Genomic DNA, 17,330 nt, shown 5'->3' with positions numbered 1-17,330 from the left:
GAGAGAGAGTGGAAAGGAGGGAGGGAGGGAGGGAGAGAGAGAGATTGACATCAGTTGGCTGCCTCCCACACACGCCCTGACTGGGACAGGAATCGAACCAGTGGCGCTGTAACCATTTAGCCACACCGGCCAGAGCACAAGGGGCAAAAAAATTATAGAAACATTCAATAATTTGGGGAAGGAGGAATTACAGTTGTGTAATTGGGGAGAAGTAGCTTGGTCCTTTTTTAAAGGCCCAAAGAGCTTTCTGTTTGGCATCTTGTGGTTGAAAGCACCATGCAAAATGCAGCCATGTATAAATGTACAAAAAGTGACCAAAAAATTAATTCAAGATAAAAACATCAACAGGGTTGGGGAGGCATTGAAAGTTAAAATCTGATTATGAGGATGAAAAAAAAAGGAGTGTGTTTGGGATTTGTTTTCAAAGTCAGAGGGTGAAATTGGAGGAAGAACACTGTTTTGTTTTGTTTTTCAAAATATACATGAACTCAATGGGTGGATAAGATTTCTATCTAGCAATAAAGTTCACCGGGGAGAATAGGCTAACCAGGGAGCCTGTCTACTAAGCACAAACCAGGACCAACACAAGCCTTATCACAGGATCCACCTGAGCTACGCGCATGTGCTCACTGGTTGTAGGAGCGCAACACTTACACTTAAATGCCAGGGTGACCAAAGTAAGTCTACTCAACTGCCTCCTGAAACACAGATACGATTCTTCATTACTTAATAAAATAACAAAAGAAGTTTTAAGAAAGTGAAGCCATCTGAGGGAGTTTCATAATAAAATTAATAATTAAATTCTGAAATTGAAATGTAAATCCTAAATTATAGAAATATTATGATTATAAATTTCCATAGCAGAGTCTTTCAGTTGAGCTACAAGTGAGATCACAATCATGAGATGTCCCCTCCCTTTTGAAAATAAAGTGGTAAGAACTGCATCATTTTCTATGAAATTGTAAACCATATTTTGTCTGGCCTTTTCCATTAGAAACTGAAATTCAGGTCCCTATAAATATTTTAATACCATTCTCCTATGAGCAGGAACAATCCATCAGGGAACAATTTCATAATTGTTTCACAAGCTTACATTGCATATAATGTCACAAAGTAAAGGTCCTGGGTGGAAGAGAAGAAGGTTATTATACTTTGAGAATAACAGTGGGGTCTTGATAATACATCCATCAAATGAAGAAACAGATACTATGGCCAATGTGTAATTCAAATGTGGATTAAACTAAATGCCTGTTGGAGAGAGAGAGGAGGAACAACTCACCATAAATTTTATTTATGAAAAGCAATAGTATTGAATACCTTTTCCTAAAAATTCACAGTTCACTCTTTATATTTCCCTTCTCTATACCATCAAAAATAAGGCTACTTTTGCTTTGCTTGACTTTTGTTAGTGAACCTGTTATGGGTTGAATTGTGTCCCCCTCAAAAAGATATATTCAAGTCCTAAATCTCAGTACCTGAGAATGTGACCTTATGTGGAGACAGGATCTTTACAGAGGAAATCAAGTTAAAATGAGGTCATTAGGATGAGCCGTAATCCTTATGACTATTGTCCTTATAAAAGGGGAAAAGTTGGTCCCAAAAAGACACAGAGAGGGAAAATAATGTGAAGAGAATGGGAAAAGATGGCCATCTACAAGCCAAGGGGAGAGGCCTGGAACAGATCCCTCCCTCACAGCCCTCAGAAGAAATCAATCCTGCAGACACCTTGATTTTGGATCTCCAGCCTCCAGAACTGTGAGACAATAAATTTCTGTTGTTTAAGCCACCCAATCTGTGGTACTTTGTACGGCAGGAAGCTATGAGGACTTTTTATTTTGAAGTCCACACAAACCAACTCTGTATTTATCCACAGGAGAATTTTGCCAGAAATTAATGTCAAATTTATTAGGTTGTAATTCTACAATATGTCTCTTTTTCCCTTTCTAAAACATGGAATATTTTCCCATTCCCAAAACTCTCAAAGCTCTCTTTTGCAAATAATTTCTTAAAGAGAATAGACAAGAAAGAGTATAACTATGGTATTGACTCTGTGACAACTGTTTACATAGATTATCTGATTTATTCCTTATAGCAGGGGTGGGGAACCTTTTTTCTGCCAAGGGCCATTTGGATATTTATAACATCATTTTCGGGCCATACAAAATTATCAACTTAAAAATTAGCCTGTTGTAGGAGGCAGCCAATCAATGATTCTCTCTCATCATTGATGTTTCTATCTCTTTCTCCCTCTCCCTTCCTCTCTGAAATCAATAAAAATATGTATTTTTAAAAATTAGCCTGCTATATTTGGTCAAACATTTAATTAACTCACCCTAATGCCTTGGCAGGGCCAGATGAAATGATTTCAAGGGTCTTATACAGGCCCACAGGCTGGACGTTCCCCACCCCTGCCTTATAGTAATCAGAAGAGGTAGTAAGTATTATCATTCTCATCAGCTGAGACCCAGCCCTCTCATGTTATAGATGGGCGAGCTGACACTACAGTACATCACCATTTTACAGATGGGGGGACTGAGGCCCAGCAAGGTGAAGTCACTAACCCGGCTGAGCACCTAAATCCATTCTCTGAACTCTCCCACCACATCTTCTCCCCTTGTTAAGGACCATGACTCCATGATTTCAGGTTCTCAGGTCCCTGAAATGCCATTCATCTGGACCTAGAGATTCAAATTTCTTTTATTTCCATGAAGAATGGCTTGATGTCTTCTTACTATTGGCTCTTTAATTTCTTAATAACGTTCATGGATCTTTTCTAGTTTTAACTATTTTCTTCCTGGTTGAAAGAATGAAAGCTAAATAGGAATTTAATAACTGCTTCTTTTTCCTTTGTCATCTTTTATTATCATAGCATCTCCCCCAAACCACTGTTCTCCTTTTTTCTCATTGCTTTGTCTTTAGAGTTTTTCACAAGCCATTGCTCACACTGGCTGTTAGCCTCCCTGGCCCTGTTCTTCCTGTCTGAGCATTTTTGAATTCTCAGTTTGCACCTTTTAACTTGTGTTGTACTAACAGGAGCTGGGAGAGCTCCAGCAATGTCCTATGTTGCTTTTTGTTTTTCGGTCTAGTTTTAAGAAGCATTCCCCCTTTTCTCTCAAACTGAAATAATGTGCACATTTTTTATCAGAATTTTATCAAAGTCTTCTATCTCACGGAGGCAGCTTTTCTTTATTCTTTCTTTTGTTGATTCAGTAAATCTTTACTCAAGGCCAACTGTGAGCCTAGGACCATTCTAGTCACCAGGTGTGAAAGGGGAATCAAACTCTTGCCTCACAGTTTCTCATGACCTAAGGCTCCCTGAACACGCATAACCCCTCTCGCTTCTTACACATTCATTTTTATTATTACATTCACTGTGTTAATATTAGTAACATTATATCGGTTTCAAGTATGCAACTCCATAATACATCATCCATGTATTGCATTGTGTGTTCACCACCCCAAGTCTGGTCTCCGTCCATCACCATATATTGGACCCCCTTTACCCTCGTTAATGTTCCCCCAACCCTCCTTCTCCTCTGGTCATCACCATACTGTTGTCCGTGTCTATGAATTTGTTTATTTTGTTTGTTTGTTTGTTTGTTTGTTGCTTTCTGTTTTATATCCCACATCACTCTTCTTGGTATTTGAAAATATTTATTCATCTAGACATCTGTACCTATGTTCACCTTAGTATTATTCACAGTAGGTGAGACATAGAAACAACCTGAGTGTCCTTTGATAGATGATGGGATAAAGAAGATGTGGTACATACACACAATGGACTACTATGCAGGCATAAGAAAAGATGAAATACTGCCAGTTGCAACAACATGGATGAACCTTGAGAGTATCAGGCTAAACAAAATAAGTCTCATACACTTTTAATAGGCTTTCTTAAGGTCTGTTGTTTATTCCTTTTTCACTCTGATGAACTTCAAGATAACATCGACCACCTATTGAAAGTCTTTACAACTACTACATCACTACCCAACCCTTCCTTATTTTCCACATGAAGTCCAAAGAAGCTTGGAAACAGTAATACTATAAACAAAAGCAAAGCAAAAAAAAAAAATCACCTGATACCCTGTTTTACACCTTCAGCAGCTATCTCGGCAAAGCCTCCCCATACCAAAGCCTCTGTGCCAAAGTGTAAGCACATTGAGATTCTTCAATTGTGTTTTCTATCTGCATGAACCGCTCAGTCTGCCCTGCAGTGGTGCCACTTCTGTTTCTCCTCCATTTCATTCTCACCCAAATGTTCTCCTCCATCATGTTTTCAGCTTCAAGTTTCCTTCTTCCTACACACGGACCCACCTATTAGACATGTTCTCTTTTCTTTTAGCATGGCAAGCCCCTCTACTGCCAGAATTTAGTTCTCAGCCTGTCTCCACCACACACTGGCGATATTTCTGGATCTTACGAACCTTTTTCAGTGTCTAGACCTTGGTGCAGATGCGTGAGATCATGAACATTCCCCTGTTGGTCTCTGCTGAGGATTACTTATTCCTTCCTCCATTCAGGCACTTCTTTCATGTTACCACCTATTTTCTCCTGCTAGGGAATTAATTTTTAAGTCCTGAGAAGCAAACTCTCCTGACCTACCAGAGAAAGTATACACCAGGGAAAGATGCCAGAGTAGGAGGCTTGCTAGCCAATAAAGGACTGCTGTGTCTCACTCAGAATAAGTGTTGTTGCCCTAGGGCCTAGCCGGTCTGGCTCAGTGGATAGAGCATGGGCCTGCAGATTGAAGGGTCACAGAGTTCGATGCCGGTTGCAGGCTGGATGTCTGACTCTGGTCAGGGCGTGTGTGGGAGGCAACCAATCGGCGTGTCTCGCTCATGTCGATGTTTCTCTCTCCCTGTCTCTCCCCCTCCCACTCTCTCTAAAAAATAATGTTCTTTTAAAATCAATCCACACGTGTTTATTCAGTGTGTGTTATATATACCCATCACTGTACAAAGAAAAAAAAACAATATGCTTTGCTTTCAACATCTGTCAAACTGCCACTCTGCAGGACACTTCCTGGGCAGCTGCCCCTGTGCACAAATCATAGGTGCTTTCCTAACCACACAGCTCCTCAGGTGTACATGACACAGGAGACACACAAATAAACCATTCCTGACTCCTGGCCAATTAAACCTGATGTTACGTAACTACCAATAAAAAAAAAAAAAAAACAGGGGCAAACCCTCTACACAAGAGTTTTCTTCTTCAGCAGCCTCTGAGAAAGAACTGTTCTGATATAGTGTTTCTATTCCTGACAGGAATAACGCTTAATTATCATGTGCCTTAAGCATCTAGAAATTTTAAAATAGAATTCCACTTCATTTTAAGAAAATCAAAGAACTATGTCGATGGCAAAAGAAAAGACCTGGGGAGTGGAAGAGGAAGCGGGTGACGGAGGGGGTCGGACAGGAGCAGGGCAGAGGAGAAACGCTCACTCTGCCGAGTTGTTTCTGAAGTCCTGGAAGTTGGGGAGAAAGACAAGGGCACTGAAGAAAATCACCCAAGAAAATCAAATTCAGGACATAAATAAAACGAACTTATCTCCAGGAAATAAATAAAGCATACTTCTTTCCAGTAAAAAAGAAATATATGGCTATGCTAGTGAATGTGCACATGGCATGATGTCTTAAACATAGGATTTACTCCTAAGACTTTGATAAACATCATTGTAACAAAGTGATTTTTACAAACTGCCTTTGTGGACCCCATTATTCTTGTCATCCTTTATCCAGGGGCATGTCTGTGACCAATAATCTAGCTATAAATGTCAATATTTCATCTAAACAGAGGAAGTAGTAGCTATTGTTCATGAGTATTATCAGTCCCAGGACAGCCAGCACCAGCCAGGATCCCACACGGATCCTCAGGGAAAGACAAGTCTGTTCTTCTTGTTGAGTCTGCTCTCAGATAAGGATGCCTCAGGCTGAGCGGTTCGCTCAGACGGCCAACGGAGCTCACTGTGCCCCCACAAAGCTAGCTGGGCAACGTGCTCCGTCCAGGGGACATTTACTGAACACACAGCAGGTGCTGGAGGATACAAAGGCAATAGGGACCATTTCTACCCTCAAGAATACAATTTGTTAATAGGAAAGACTTGCTTATTTATAAAAATTAAATCTACAGAGTTATATCCAGGGTCCTTCCACAAATAGGTCCTCCTACCCACCTCTTACGTGCAGGCAGCAAACTGTTCAAATGCCATGCCCAACTTCTATTGATTGACCAACTAGGTCTGGTAGATTTTAGATCATCATTTTTGTCATAAGGAGATACGAAGACTCATGTGTCAACAGTTCAAACTGTACACATGATGACGACAGTGAGAAACACACCTGTTGTATAATAATGAATTTGACTAGCATTTGTCCCTGGTTCCTGGAACATGCTCTAAATAGTTGGAATTTCCCAAGTAATTGGAAATACCTTTGTCATTCATGAGCCCCTTGGCCTCTACTTGAGTAATGCTAACAAGATGGCTCAGGATGGGGCTGGCCATTCCACAAATCATGTGAGTAGAGGGTTGGGGCTTTGGGTGATATCCATGGACCTTTTGCAGGGAGGGAATGGGGGTGGGGGTGAAGGGCTGGAGATTGAATACACATGGCTAATGAGTCATCATGCCTGTGTAATGAAACCCCAATAAAAACACTGGACACGAAATCTCAGTAGAGATTCTACATCAATGTGTAGAGAAACACATCCTGCCTGATTCCATGGGGCCAGGGTAGGGAAACACTATGTCCAGGCCCTTCCCAGACCATGCCTTATGTGTCTCCTCACTTGAGTGGCCCTGATTTGTATCCTTTATAATAAGACAATAATCTTAAGTATAGTACTTCCCTAAGTTCTGTGAGTTATTCTAGCTAATTTATCAAGTCTGAATGGGTAGTGGAAACCCCACATTTGTAACCAGTTGGTCAGAAGTGTGGTTGGTCTGGGGACGCCTGAATTTGTGTCTGGCATCTAAAGTGAGGGCTGTCTTGATAGGATTACACCCTTAATTTGTGGAGTTGACGCTAATTCCAGGTGGCCAGTGTTGGAATTGCATTGGCAACCCCCATTCTCAATTCCTTAAACCCAAGACAGAAATAATCCATTTAAGAAGCAAAGCTCTTGCAGCTGACTGGACCTCCCCACCCCCACCCCACCTCCAACCCCAGGCAAAGAGCTACCACTGTCCAGTCTCAGCAAGAAACTGCCTCAACGGTAGGTGCAGCCCAAGGTGGGCTTTTTGATAAGTGATGTCACTGAGGTGTAAAAACCATAATGAGAGCACAGGAAGAGAGAGTGCAGCAATGCGAGATTCAGCATAGCTTCACTAAGGCTGTCAAAGCTGTTCCTTAAAGATAAACGTAACTTTAAAAGTGGGAAGGGCAGGAGGCAGAAGAGCAGTGTGAGTAAAGGGTCAAATTACTGTGTCAAGTTTAACAAGAACAAGAATTATATCTCATGTTTATTAACTCCTTCCTATGTGCCTGAAACTCTGCTAAACTTACCTGAATGAATTCTTAATCTGATGAAGTCGTCTATTATTATTATGCCCATTTTATAGGTGAAGATTATAAGACTTGGGTTAAAAAGCCTGACGAAGGATCAGAGCCAGCAGTCCAGTGGCTGAAGAGGAGAGGCACAGACAGGAGTGGGAGAGGAAGGCAGATTGTGAAAGGCCTTAGGTTCTGTCAGAAACCTAATTTTTTGTAGGCCCTGGGAACCATCAGAGGTATTTGTTCAAGAGAGTAATGTGACCAGAACCGTGATTTCGAAAGATAACTGTGGTGGCATGAGAAGCATTCAAAAAGAGAAGACTAGAATAGGAAGACCAGTCAGATCACTAGCCAAATATGATAAGAGAGCCTGAACAAGGGCAAGGACAGAGGAAATGAATATGTGGGGATGGGGATATAGGGGAGGGAGATGTAGAAGATGACAGAGATGCATGAGGCCCGGAGCTGGGGTGGATGATGGAAAGAGTAGCCAGGAGAGGATGGCACAGACATCCAAACACCATCAATATACATCTGAGTCTGCTATACCTTTCTGTGCTGGTGTATGCATTCACTGCACTATTCTTGACGCTCCTGCCTGAATTTGGTGGCCTTCACACTCTTGACCAACTAACAGATAATGAAGTAACATTTAAAGACCACATTCAGTCCTGGCCAAGGGGCTTGAAGCGTCAAGCCCATACACCACAAGGTTACAGATTAAAATAAAATAAAGAAGACCAAATCCAATACCAGCAGACAAGCCTCAAACTCCACACCCCAGACCTCTGGCCATCCCATTTCTCCACGCTCTCTGTGCTTGACTTGCACCTGCCCTTGATGGGTAATGAGCAGCAGGGAAGCTGATCAAGGATTTTCTGTCTAAGTGGCTTTTAGACTGCTGAGCTCAGGCGCAAGTATGGCAGACCACCAGTCGACTTATCGATCTCATGCTAGTCAAAAACACACACATCCCACTAGTTTTTTTTTTCTAGCTCCTCCTAGAATTCACTGGGAATGGATCAACAGAGAATGTGGGAAAGTAAACAAGAGTTGAACACAAAGGACTCCACTAAGACTAGAGATAAAATTAATACTGGGTTTCCAGTGTTGGAACTAACAATCCTTGCCCTTCAAACCTGGTCCTTCTCACAACTTCCTGTCTGCTGGTTCGGCCTGTGCCCCATATCTGGGTTTGATGGAAGAGGCTGAAGAACAGTTTTATTAATAAGCAGACCTGTAGAATCAATAATAATCCTTTTACTAAGTCCTTTAAATGTTCTGGGTACTCAGCTCATAAATATTATTCTGGATACCACTTCTCACTCTGCTAAAAGCTTAGGTCTTGTTAGTAACCCTAACTATAGAAGTACAGAGGAAAAAAATTGACTTTCTGTTCCCCTAGAGACGGAGCTGTGAGGGGCCAGGGCTCTGGAGGACAAAGGTGTCAGGTGTGGATGTGTCTGCTTCCCTCTCACTCCTGACATTCCCCAGAACCACCATCCTTTGTAAAGCACTCATCTGAAAACGTTTAAAGAAGACATACTGAAATGCTCTCTTACACAAGCCCCTGACACATAATCAATATCCCTTTAAGCGCCCACATCTATATCTTGTATTAACCTTGCATTTCACTGTGGTGCAGGAGATATTTGCTGTGTTTCATCTCCAAATCTTCTCTAATCTGACATCATTCCATAATAGATACGTCATTACAGAGGGAAACTACGCATTGAAGACACCTTTCCTAAACATTTTCCAATGTGACAGAACTCAGTATGTGATTTGTAAATATGGTCTCCTACTATGATTTCAAAAAATACCAAAATTCATTAGATATCATCAATGATTCAGTAAGGTAACTGAGAATCAAATTATTTTGCATATATAAATATATATACACTAGAACCTTTTTTGTTTTGTTCAAATGAAGTGTCTCCTTCCTTACTTTCAACCATCCAATTTTACCACCAACAAAACTGTCATCATCCTCCCATCTATGTCAAAAGAAGCAAAAGGTCTAATTTTTTTCTGTGTGACATGTAACTAAAAAGTTAAGCCAGACATATTATAACTGATACTAACTAAAACTTCTACATACCACAATATTCTTCCATAGTAACTCAGGGTTACTTTTAACAATGTGACATTTTATCCTCTCTTTAAGGGGGAAATATGAGGCAACAACTTTCAATTTACTTTAAAAGAGGGGACTAACATTTGGGTACCTAATAGGTGTCATTTGATGTGCTAAGGCTTACAAATTTTTCCCCATTGAATTTCTATAAAGTTCCTGTTGGGTAGAAATTATTGTCCTACTTTACAGATTATAATTAAACTCAGAAGAAAATAGATGAGAAAATAAGTAATCTTTTCGAGAGATATCATACTTTGAAACTGAGCCTGAAAGCAGGGAGAGGAAATTCCGCCACGTTCACGATGGGTTGGCAAAAGTGAGCCTCTCTTGTCAATGGGGAGACTTTACCCCTGGGTGTGCAGACTCGGCAAAACCCAGCCACCAGACCACTATTCAGGCTCTCAACACCTACTGTCCAGCCAGCTTCTCCAGGTCACCCCTCTGTCTACCTCCCCACAAGAAACTAGGCTGGCGAGCACTCTGAACTGGGGGACAAGGAGTGACCACACTCTGAGATGGAGCACAACTTTCACACTCACTGATGCAGCTCATCTCTACTGAACCTAAGTGCCAGGCTCTGGGGATACTGGGGTGGGCAATACAGGGACCCTCAGAGCCACTTCGAGAGAGAAGGGACACAGCCAGAAAAACATGTGGCTCCTGTACAGGATGGTGAGAGTTCTGGTGGCTGAGCTGAGTCCTAAAGGATGACTGGCTGTGGAGTAGGGTGAGGTTGGCCCAGACAGTGTGAAAGCAGTGGCTATCTGCACTCATGAACTGACTACACACAGCACTGTACTTACCATCAACCTTCAGTGGGGCGTGAAGAAGATGGAGCCAACTAGTGTTTCTCCAGCTTTTTACACCATGATCCAGTACACATTTACACATACGACTAAAAGAAAAAACGTTTGCCAAAACAAGGCTCTCTTCACTGCTCAAATGTACCCTGATATTCTCTATACACCTATCTATCTACCTATATCTCCCTCCCTCCCTCTCTCTCTTTTCCTCTCCTCTCTCCTTCTCGCCCTCTCTTTCAGTTCTGGAAACAACCCTCTAATAATGGGTGACAACCCACAGCTTAAAAACATTGGCATTAACCTTTTAGTACAGCGGTTCTCAACCTGTGGGTCGCCAACCTGTGGGTCACGACCCCTTTGGGGGTCGAACGACCCTTTCACAGGGGTTGCCTAAGACCATCGGAAAACACATATATAATTACATATTGTTTCTGTGATTAATCACTATGCTTTAATTATGTTCAATTTGTAACCATGAAAATACATCCTGCATATCAGATATTTACATTACGATTCATAACAGTAGCAAAATTACAGTTATGAAGTAGCAACAAAAATAATTTTATGGTTGGGGGTCACCACAACGTGAGGAACGGTATTAAAGGGTCGCGGCATTAGGAAGGTTGAGAACCACTGTTTTAGTAGGTGTGACTATCATTTCTCTGATATACTTCCTCTCCTCCCTTCCACCCTCCTTTCCCTTGAAAAAGTACCACTGAGGAAATGAGGGCACGGCTGTATACTGAGAAGGTCTGCTGTGTGCCAGAAACTGGCCTGGAACCTTGCTTGACTCATACTGTCCTATCAGTCCCCACACAGCCTTGTGGGTAAGCATTACAATTCCCATTTTACAAATGAAGCTTAGCAATCAGGAAACTTGCTCAGTAAGACATGAAGAAGCCAGTATTTAAATCCAGTTCTGTGTTTCTTCAAAACTCCAACTGCACTGTAGGGCCTTTCATGAGAAGTTCTTAAGTAATTAAAGCTAACATAATAGCAAGAATTTCATAAGTCCCCTTGAGATAACTCAAATCCTTGGAGTGTTATAAAACCAGGCTTGGGAGGCCTAAACAGAGACAAGGGAAATATGTGGTGGAAAATTCTCAGGCTTAAATTTAATTTCCTTCGTAATCCTTAGCAAAGGCACTAACAAGGAGTGACCAGCAGAGAAAAGGTAAGTGAGAGCTAGTGGAGCGCTGGCCTAAGCACCCTCAAGACAGGCTGGCTGAACTGCACTGACCGTTCTGGGCGGCTCCTAGTGAGAGCATCTAGCTCAGCATCTTCCAAGCTGTCAATAGTCAATAAATATTCACCAGATGAAACACTAACACAGGCAGAGCGAAAGTAAACACGATGCACAGCTCCCACTGTTTTATTTGTAAAGCCTTCCATAATTAGAGTAAGTCCAACTACTTGGTTGAGAGGGAATCTTACTTGGAAGGATGACTAAACATATTTAGCACAGATATTTGTGTTCTTTCAGCCCCATAAGTAAAGATACACTTACAAAATACAAGGTATATCAGAGAGGGCACGTCAGGACAAAATTTCAGCCCCAAAACCTTTCCACAAAAGCGATGACTTGGGGAAATTATTGGCAAGGTCCTACTAAATAAGTGCCATCATTAACTGGTCCCACCCATGACCTAAAATAAGGGGACCTTTGGTGACAGTACATTAACTGGCCAGTCATTGGCACTGTTACCTCTAAGTGGTAATATTTCTCAGAAAATTTTAAGGACTGGTATATTTTTCACAAACACACAATAAATGTAATTTTGACTTTTACACATGAGAAATTAAATAATTTATTTTACAAATGGCCTTGGAGTTTACATTCACTGTGTGGCTTGTTGGGTAGCAAAACTTTCATAGTTTAACTTGGCATATAGGTTCACATACAAATGTGAGCAATGTGTTTTGTCTAATCATCTGGTGTTATTTTCTCAGCACCTCAGCAATAAAAATATTGCCGAGTCTTCTTTTCTTTGCAAGTACCATGATGAAAAAAATCCTGAGTATGCTAAAGAATCCATCGCCTGCTCATGAAACATAAAGACTTATGAAAACATGGCACGTACTCAAGGAGCCTAGTTTGTTTTAAATATTTTAATAGTGTGCACTGCTGCACTGGGAACTAAATGTGCATTATGCCCAACATTACATCCAGCGTGTACTATGCTTTGATCATTCTATCAAAAGATCAAAATTTAAATATTATGTAAATTATATTTTATACATGTTCTCCTTTGCAGAAATCAAACGGCAAACTTGTTTCTTCTCTAAACACATGAGAATATAAATAAGCAACACATTTAAACTGAAGAAAATACTCACTACTTCACTCCATTTTTTTAAATGCCCTCAGGTATCAATTAAAACAAAAAGCCTTTGTGTTTTCTTAACATAATCTTAAATGTCTATGCTTATGCTTTTAAATTTTTAAGCATAGTCTTAATATTTATTTTAAAGGTTCTTTAGCTAAATATATATGCTATTTTCATAAGAAATGCTATGTAAATCCTCTTTCTGAAAACTCTGAGAGGTTATCTAAATCAATGGAAATGAAGGCAGAAATTAGAGAATATTCAATATTCAATCATCAAGAAAAGTTGTCATTTTCATAACAACTAAAGGTAAAGTATGAACCTTGATTGGATTCTGGTTGTTAAGAAAAAAACAACTATAAAAGACATTCTTAGGACAATGGGGAAAATGTGAACATAAACAGAATATTAGATATTATGAAATTTTTGTTAATTTTCTGAGGTGTGATAATGGTTCTGTGCTTCTTTAAGAAAATACCCTTATTCTTAGTGCATGCATAATGAATTTTTAGGACTGCCATATCTGGATGACTGAAACTCACTGATGCATGAAACTGACAAATGAACCAACAATTTTTCAAAGTACTAAAAATAATAAATAAAAAGTACTTGTACATATATATAGATATGTATAGGAAACAAATATGGCAAAATGTTAATAATAGTTGAATCTCAGTGGAGAGTATACAGATGTTCATTGTACCATTCTTCCAACCATTTTGTGTACATGAAAATTTTCACACTATAACGTTTTAGGGGAAAGAGAATAGTCATTTTCACTTATTGTATATTGAGGCCTGAACCAAACTAGGTACAGATAAAACACTGCTTTACATGGCCATAGAATGTTTCATTTTCAGTAGCAGTATGCTTCAGAGAATCAATTTTCCACCACTAACCCAGAGAAATCACGGCAGCCCTTCTGGCCAAGACCATAGGGAACAGCTGATTGACACACACCACCTGAATTAGAGCGAGGCATCAGGATCCCCAGAGGGGAAGCCGCTCTGACCAGCAAGTTTGCATGGCAATCTGTGCGCTTGGAAAAATGAAGGGGTGAGAACAGGGGCCTTGTAGCCAGGGACCTTCACAACAGACAGAACCTACAACTTAGGCAGGCTCCGTTCTTTGGAGATAACATATGACATGAAGTTAAAGCTAAATTAAACTAATAAACCATCAACTCTACTTATCCAGCCACTAAGGATGAATTATTTAATAAAGTAGACTACCAGGTTCAATATTAAGCAAAAAAGTCTGAGATGCTACCCAAAAATTAAAACGAAACCAAATAACAAAGTTCTGGAATTATATGACAATTTTTAGAGAGAAAATGTGTAAGCATTTGATTTACAGATAACTGAAGTATTAAAAATGAAACAGTCCTCTGAAACAACATACCTAGATGTTTCCTATCTACAAAAAGAGGTCTCTTTTTGTTTGGAGTCCAAAATCTCAAAGGTTCTGGGCACTAGTTCACTATGAAGTCAGAGTGCAAACCAGCCATCCATGACTTGCTGCAGAATCTGATACTCTTTTTCATTGGACCTAATTGAAACTAAGCAATAAGCACTAAATTTTCAAGAGGCCCAATGCAATCAAAGGCTCTACCTCAGTTGTACCTCTTTTTTATGTCCTTTTATTTGTAACTTTTCTTTTTCTCATTCAATGTAATATTTACATTATATATTTGTTGTTCTCCCCTTCTTTTCATTCTCTTCTGTCTTTCCTCTTCCCCTCCCATTCCTCCAGGTTTAACTCCAGGCTGTGGAGCTATAAAGAATCCTGGCATGGCCCATAAAGCCTGATCGAATCAGGCCGGGAGCTAGAATACATGTAGGAAGAATGGTTCACTTTCCTTTAACCAAAGAACCATTATCCTGTTTATGGTTCGAGGGGGCCCTTTCCCTTCTAGTTACTGCTGCCTGCCTTTGATCTTTAACCAATCATTTATACTTCTCTTTAAGAGAAGCAGGAGACCATGACACTGAAATCTCATTTTGCTTCACATTATCCTAGCAAGAGGTATGGTAGAGTAGGGTTGTAAACATCAGTAAATTTGGGTAATATCTGTGGACTTCCCTTATGCAAGAGAGGCCTAAATTCTATTCAATGTCCCCATTTTCTGATGTTTTCAAAGTTTCTGATCTATATGTAAGCACTAAGCTAGGACTGGAGGGAAACACAAAGAGAGTTTTTCTAAGTTCCTCACCAGAGATATATGAATACATTACATTTGTTTAACAAAAATTTACTGTCTATGATAACATTGCCATGAGTGAAGCATGAATTAACCACAGGCCTCCATCTCCGGGAGACCTGAATGAACCTGCTTCAAAACTATAGGGAGAATTAATCTCTGATGACAAAACTCTAGCCAAAAGACTAGGTGGCTCCCCTGCCTCCTCCAGGCCCACAGGCCTCACATGGACCTGGGAAGAAGGTTCAACAATCAGAGCCAAGGGCCCACACTTGAAAATAGTCTGGGTGGGAAGATGCTCACAGGAGTGGAGAAATACATGCCTGAGGAGGGGGCAGGGTAGCCCTTTGGAAGCACTGGCCAATGTTTAACCCTTTGCAGCCTCTAGAAGTGATCTGAGCCACTTCCTTAGGCTTATCCTCTGCAAGCTTTTCCATTTCTTTGTCTGTCAACTAGGGATAATAATAGTCATAGGGTCTGTAAAGAGTAAATGAGTCAGGATGCATAAAGAGCTTAGAAGAAGGCCTAGCACATGATAAGCGCTGTATAAATGCTAGCTAATTGCTATTATTATAGGCTAGAAGCATACCTACAGAAAAGCCTGCAGAAAGAGCTTGCCTTCTATAATCCCCACCAACAGACCTACTACTAACCAGCAGGAAATACCCACGTCTCAATTCTTTAGTTCCCTGTTTAAGCGCCAGGATCTATGGCAGGGGTCCTCAAACTACGGCCCGTGGGCCACACGCAAATACAAATATTGTATTTGTTCCCGTTTTGTTTTTTTACTTCAAAATAAGATATGTGCAGTGTGCATAGGAATTTGTTCATAGTTGTTTTTTTTTAAACTATAGTCCGGCCCTCCAACGGTCTGAGGGACAGTGAACTGGCCCCCCCTGTTTAAAAAGTTTGAGGACCCCTGATCTATGGAGTGGTCTCAGCTAAGACCAAGTGAGTTAGACTTCCTTCTGTAGCAGCTAGGTTCAGATATAAAATTGCAGTATGGCAACGTCATATGGTTAAAAATGAAAATTGAAGAGATTAAAATGGAAATCTATCTGACATGCACTTCAGAGCCCACACATTTGCAGTAAGTTCTGCAGCTTCTAACAAATGTCCCCAACGCTGCAGCACTGTGACCCTCAAAAACTAACCTGGTTGAAGACACAAATTACCCTGCACGTTAGAAAGACAAATGCAATGACCTTCAACCGAGTACATGGCCCCAGAGTATGTGGCATAAACAGGTAATTGGCTGCTGCCACACCTGGGTGGCACAGTGAGTCCATTCTTCAGAACAGGCAGGTCCACTCACTTCTATGGGCCGAAGCTGTGCCACACCTGGCATGTCTTTTCGACAATACTTACGCATTACAATAGGGCTTCTTTTCATAGCCTTTGTAGTTGTTCATGTTGAGAGCCATCTTGCAGACTTCACAATGAAAACATCCTTTATGCCAATACTGAAAAAAAGAATTTTTTTTAAAAAATTTAGTACAATGCCAGTTCTTCCCAGGATGGGTACAGAAAGGAGATTTTTTTAGTGCATCAGAGTCCCCACCTGTATTTGAAAATACTACAACAAAATGATGGTGGGTAACAGTGGACGTGTTTGCCTACTGTCAGTTAAGTAAAATAAAGCAGCAACTATGAAAACTGCCTTTTAAATGAACCCCCACCACAATGCACAGAGAAGGAAGAGCTGCCACAGCTCTGTCCACGCTGCACTTCTACGGGCAGGCAGAACGGAATTCTGAGCTTGGTTAATGGAGGAATGAAGCCTGTGAAGTGGCTTCAAAAGGAAAACCACTCCAGTTCAAAGTGCCCACACCCCGTGTCTGTAGGATCTCATCAACAATCGGTCCACAGGACATCGGGTACCCCACGGAGCCAGGAAGCGGGCTACGCAAGGACCCTTCGCCCCCGCATCCCTGTCCAGTTTCCACTCTATTTCGGGAAAGGCGGACTCTGTCCGAAATGACTGTCAGGATGGCTGCGTGCTCTTAGGAGGCATTTTTGACACCACACGCAGACTTCACAGGCACCGCCTCCGGCTGGTTTCAATCGCCAGGCACTCAGGCTATAGCGGCGGGGTCTGCCTCCCAGGCTGTTCAACCTCATCCGCGCCCGGGGAGGCCTGGGGCAGGGCTGCGGGGCCCGGCTAAAGCCACTTCCTCTGGAATTCCCCTGCCGGGTGGACGAGCCCCCCGGAGCCCGGCCCGCCGCACGCAGCTCGGGTTCTCCGGGGGATCATCCTAAGCACTGCGGCAGCGGCCGCCCCTGACTTATTAATTACTATTCGCCTCTCCACCTCGTCGCCGGCACGGGAGGCACTGGGCGGGGGAGAAGGCAGGGTGCGGGGCAGTAAGGAGC

The 17,330-nt window shown here is 41.4% G+C and overlaps 1 protein-coding gene across 1 annotated transcript in view; it reads right to left on the bottom strand.

The window, feature by feature from the left end:
* LOC102259804 (LIM zinc-binding domain-containing Nebulette-like) overlaps window positions 1-16,423 on the bottom strand; it is a 159,067-nt gene extending 142,644 nt beyond the window's left edge. Inside the window, exon 1 of the mRNA XM_014539378.1 lies at window positions 16,326-16,423. Within this exon, the coding sequence (XP_014394864.1) occupies window positions 16,326-16,381 (56 nt within the window). The 5' untranslated portion in view covers window positions 16,382-16,423. The remainder of the gene's footprint in view (window positions 1-16,325) is intronic.
* Between the last annotated feature and the right edge of the window lie 907 nt (window positions 16,424-17,330).

This window comes from Myotis brandtii, unplaced genomic scaffold, assembly GCF_000412655.1.
Source record: "Myotis brandtii unplaced genomic scaffold, ASM41265v1 scaffold215, whole genome shotgun sequence".
In the NCBI taxonomy this organism is placed as follows: domain Eukaryota; kingdom Metazoa; phylum Chordata; class Mammalia; order Chiroptera; family Vespertilionidae; genus Myotis; species Myotis brandtii.
This window is presented reverse-complemented; position numbering and strand designations above follow the sequence as displayed.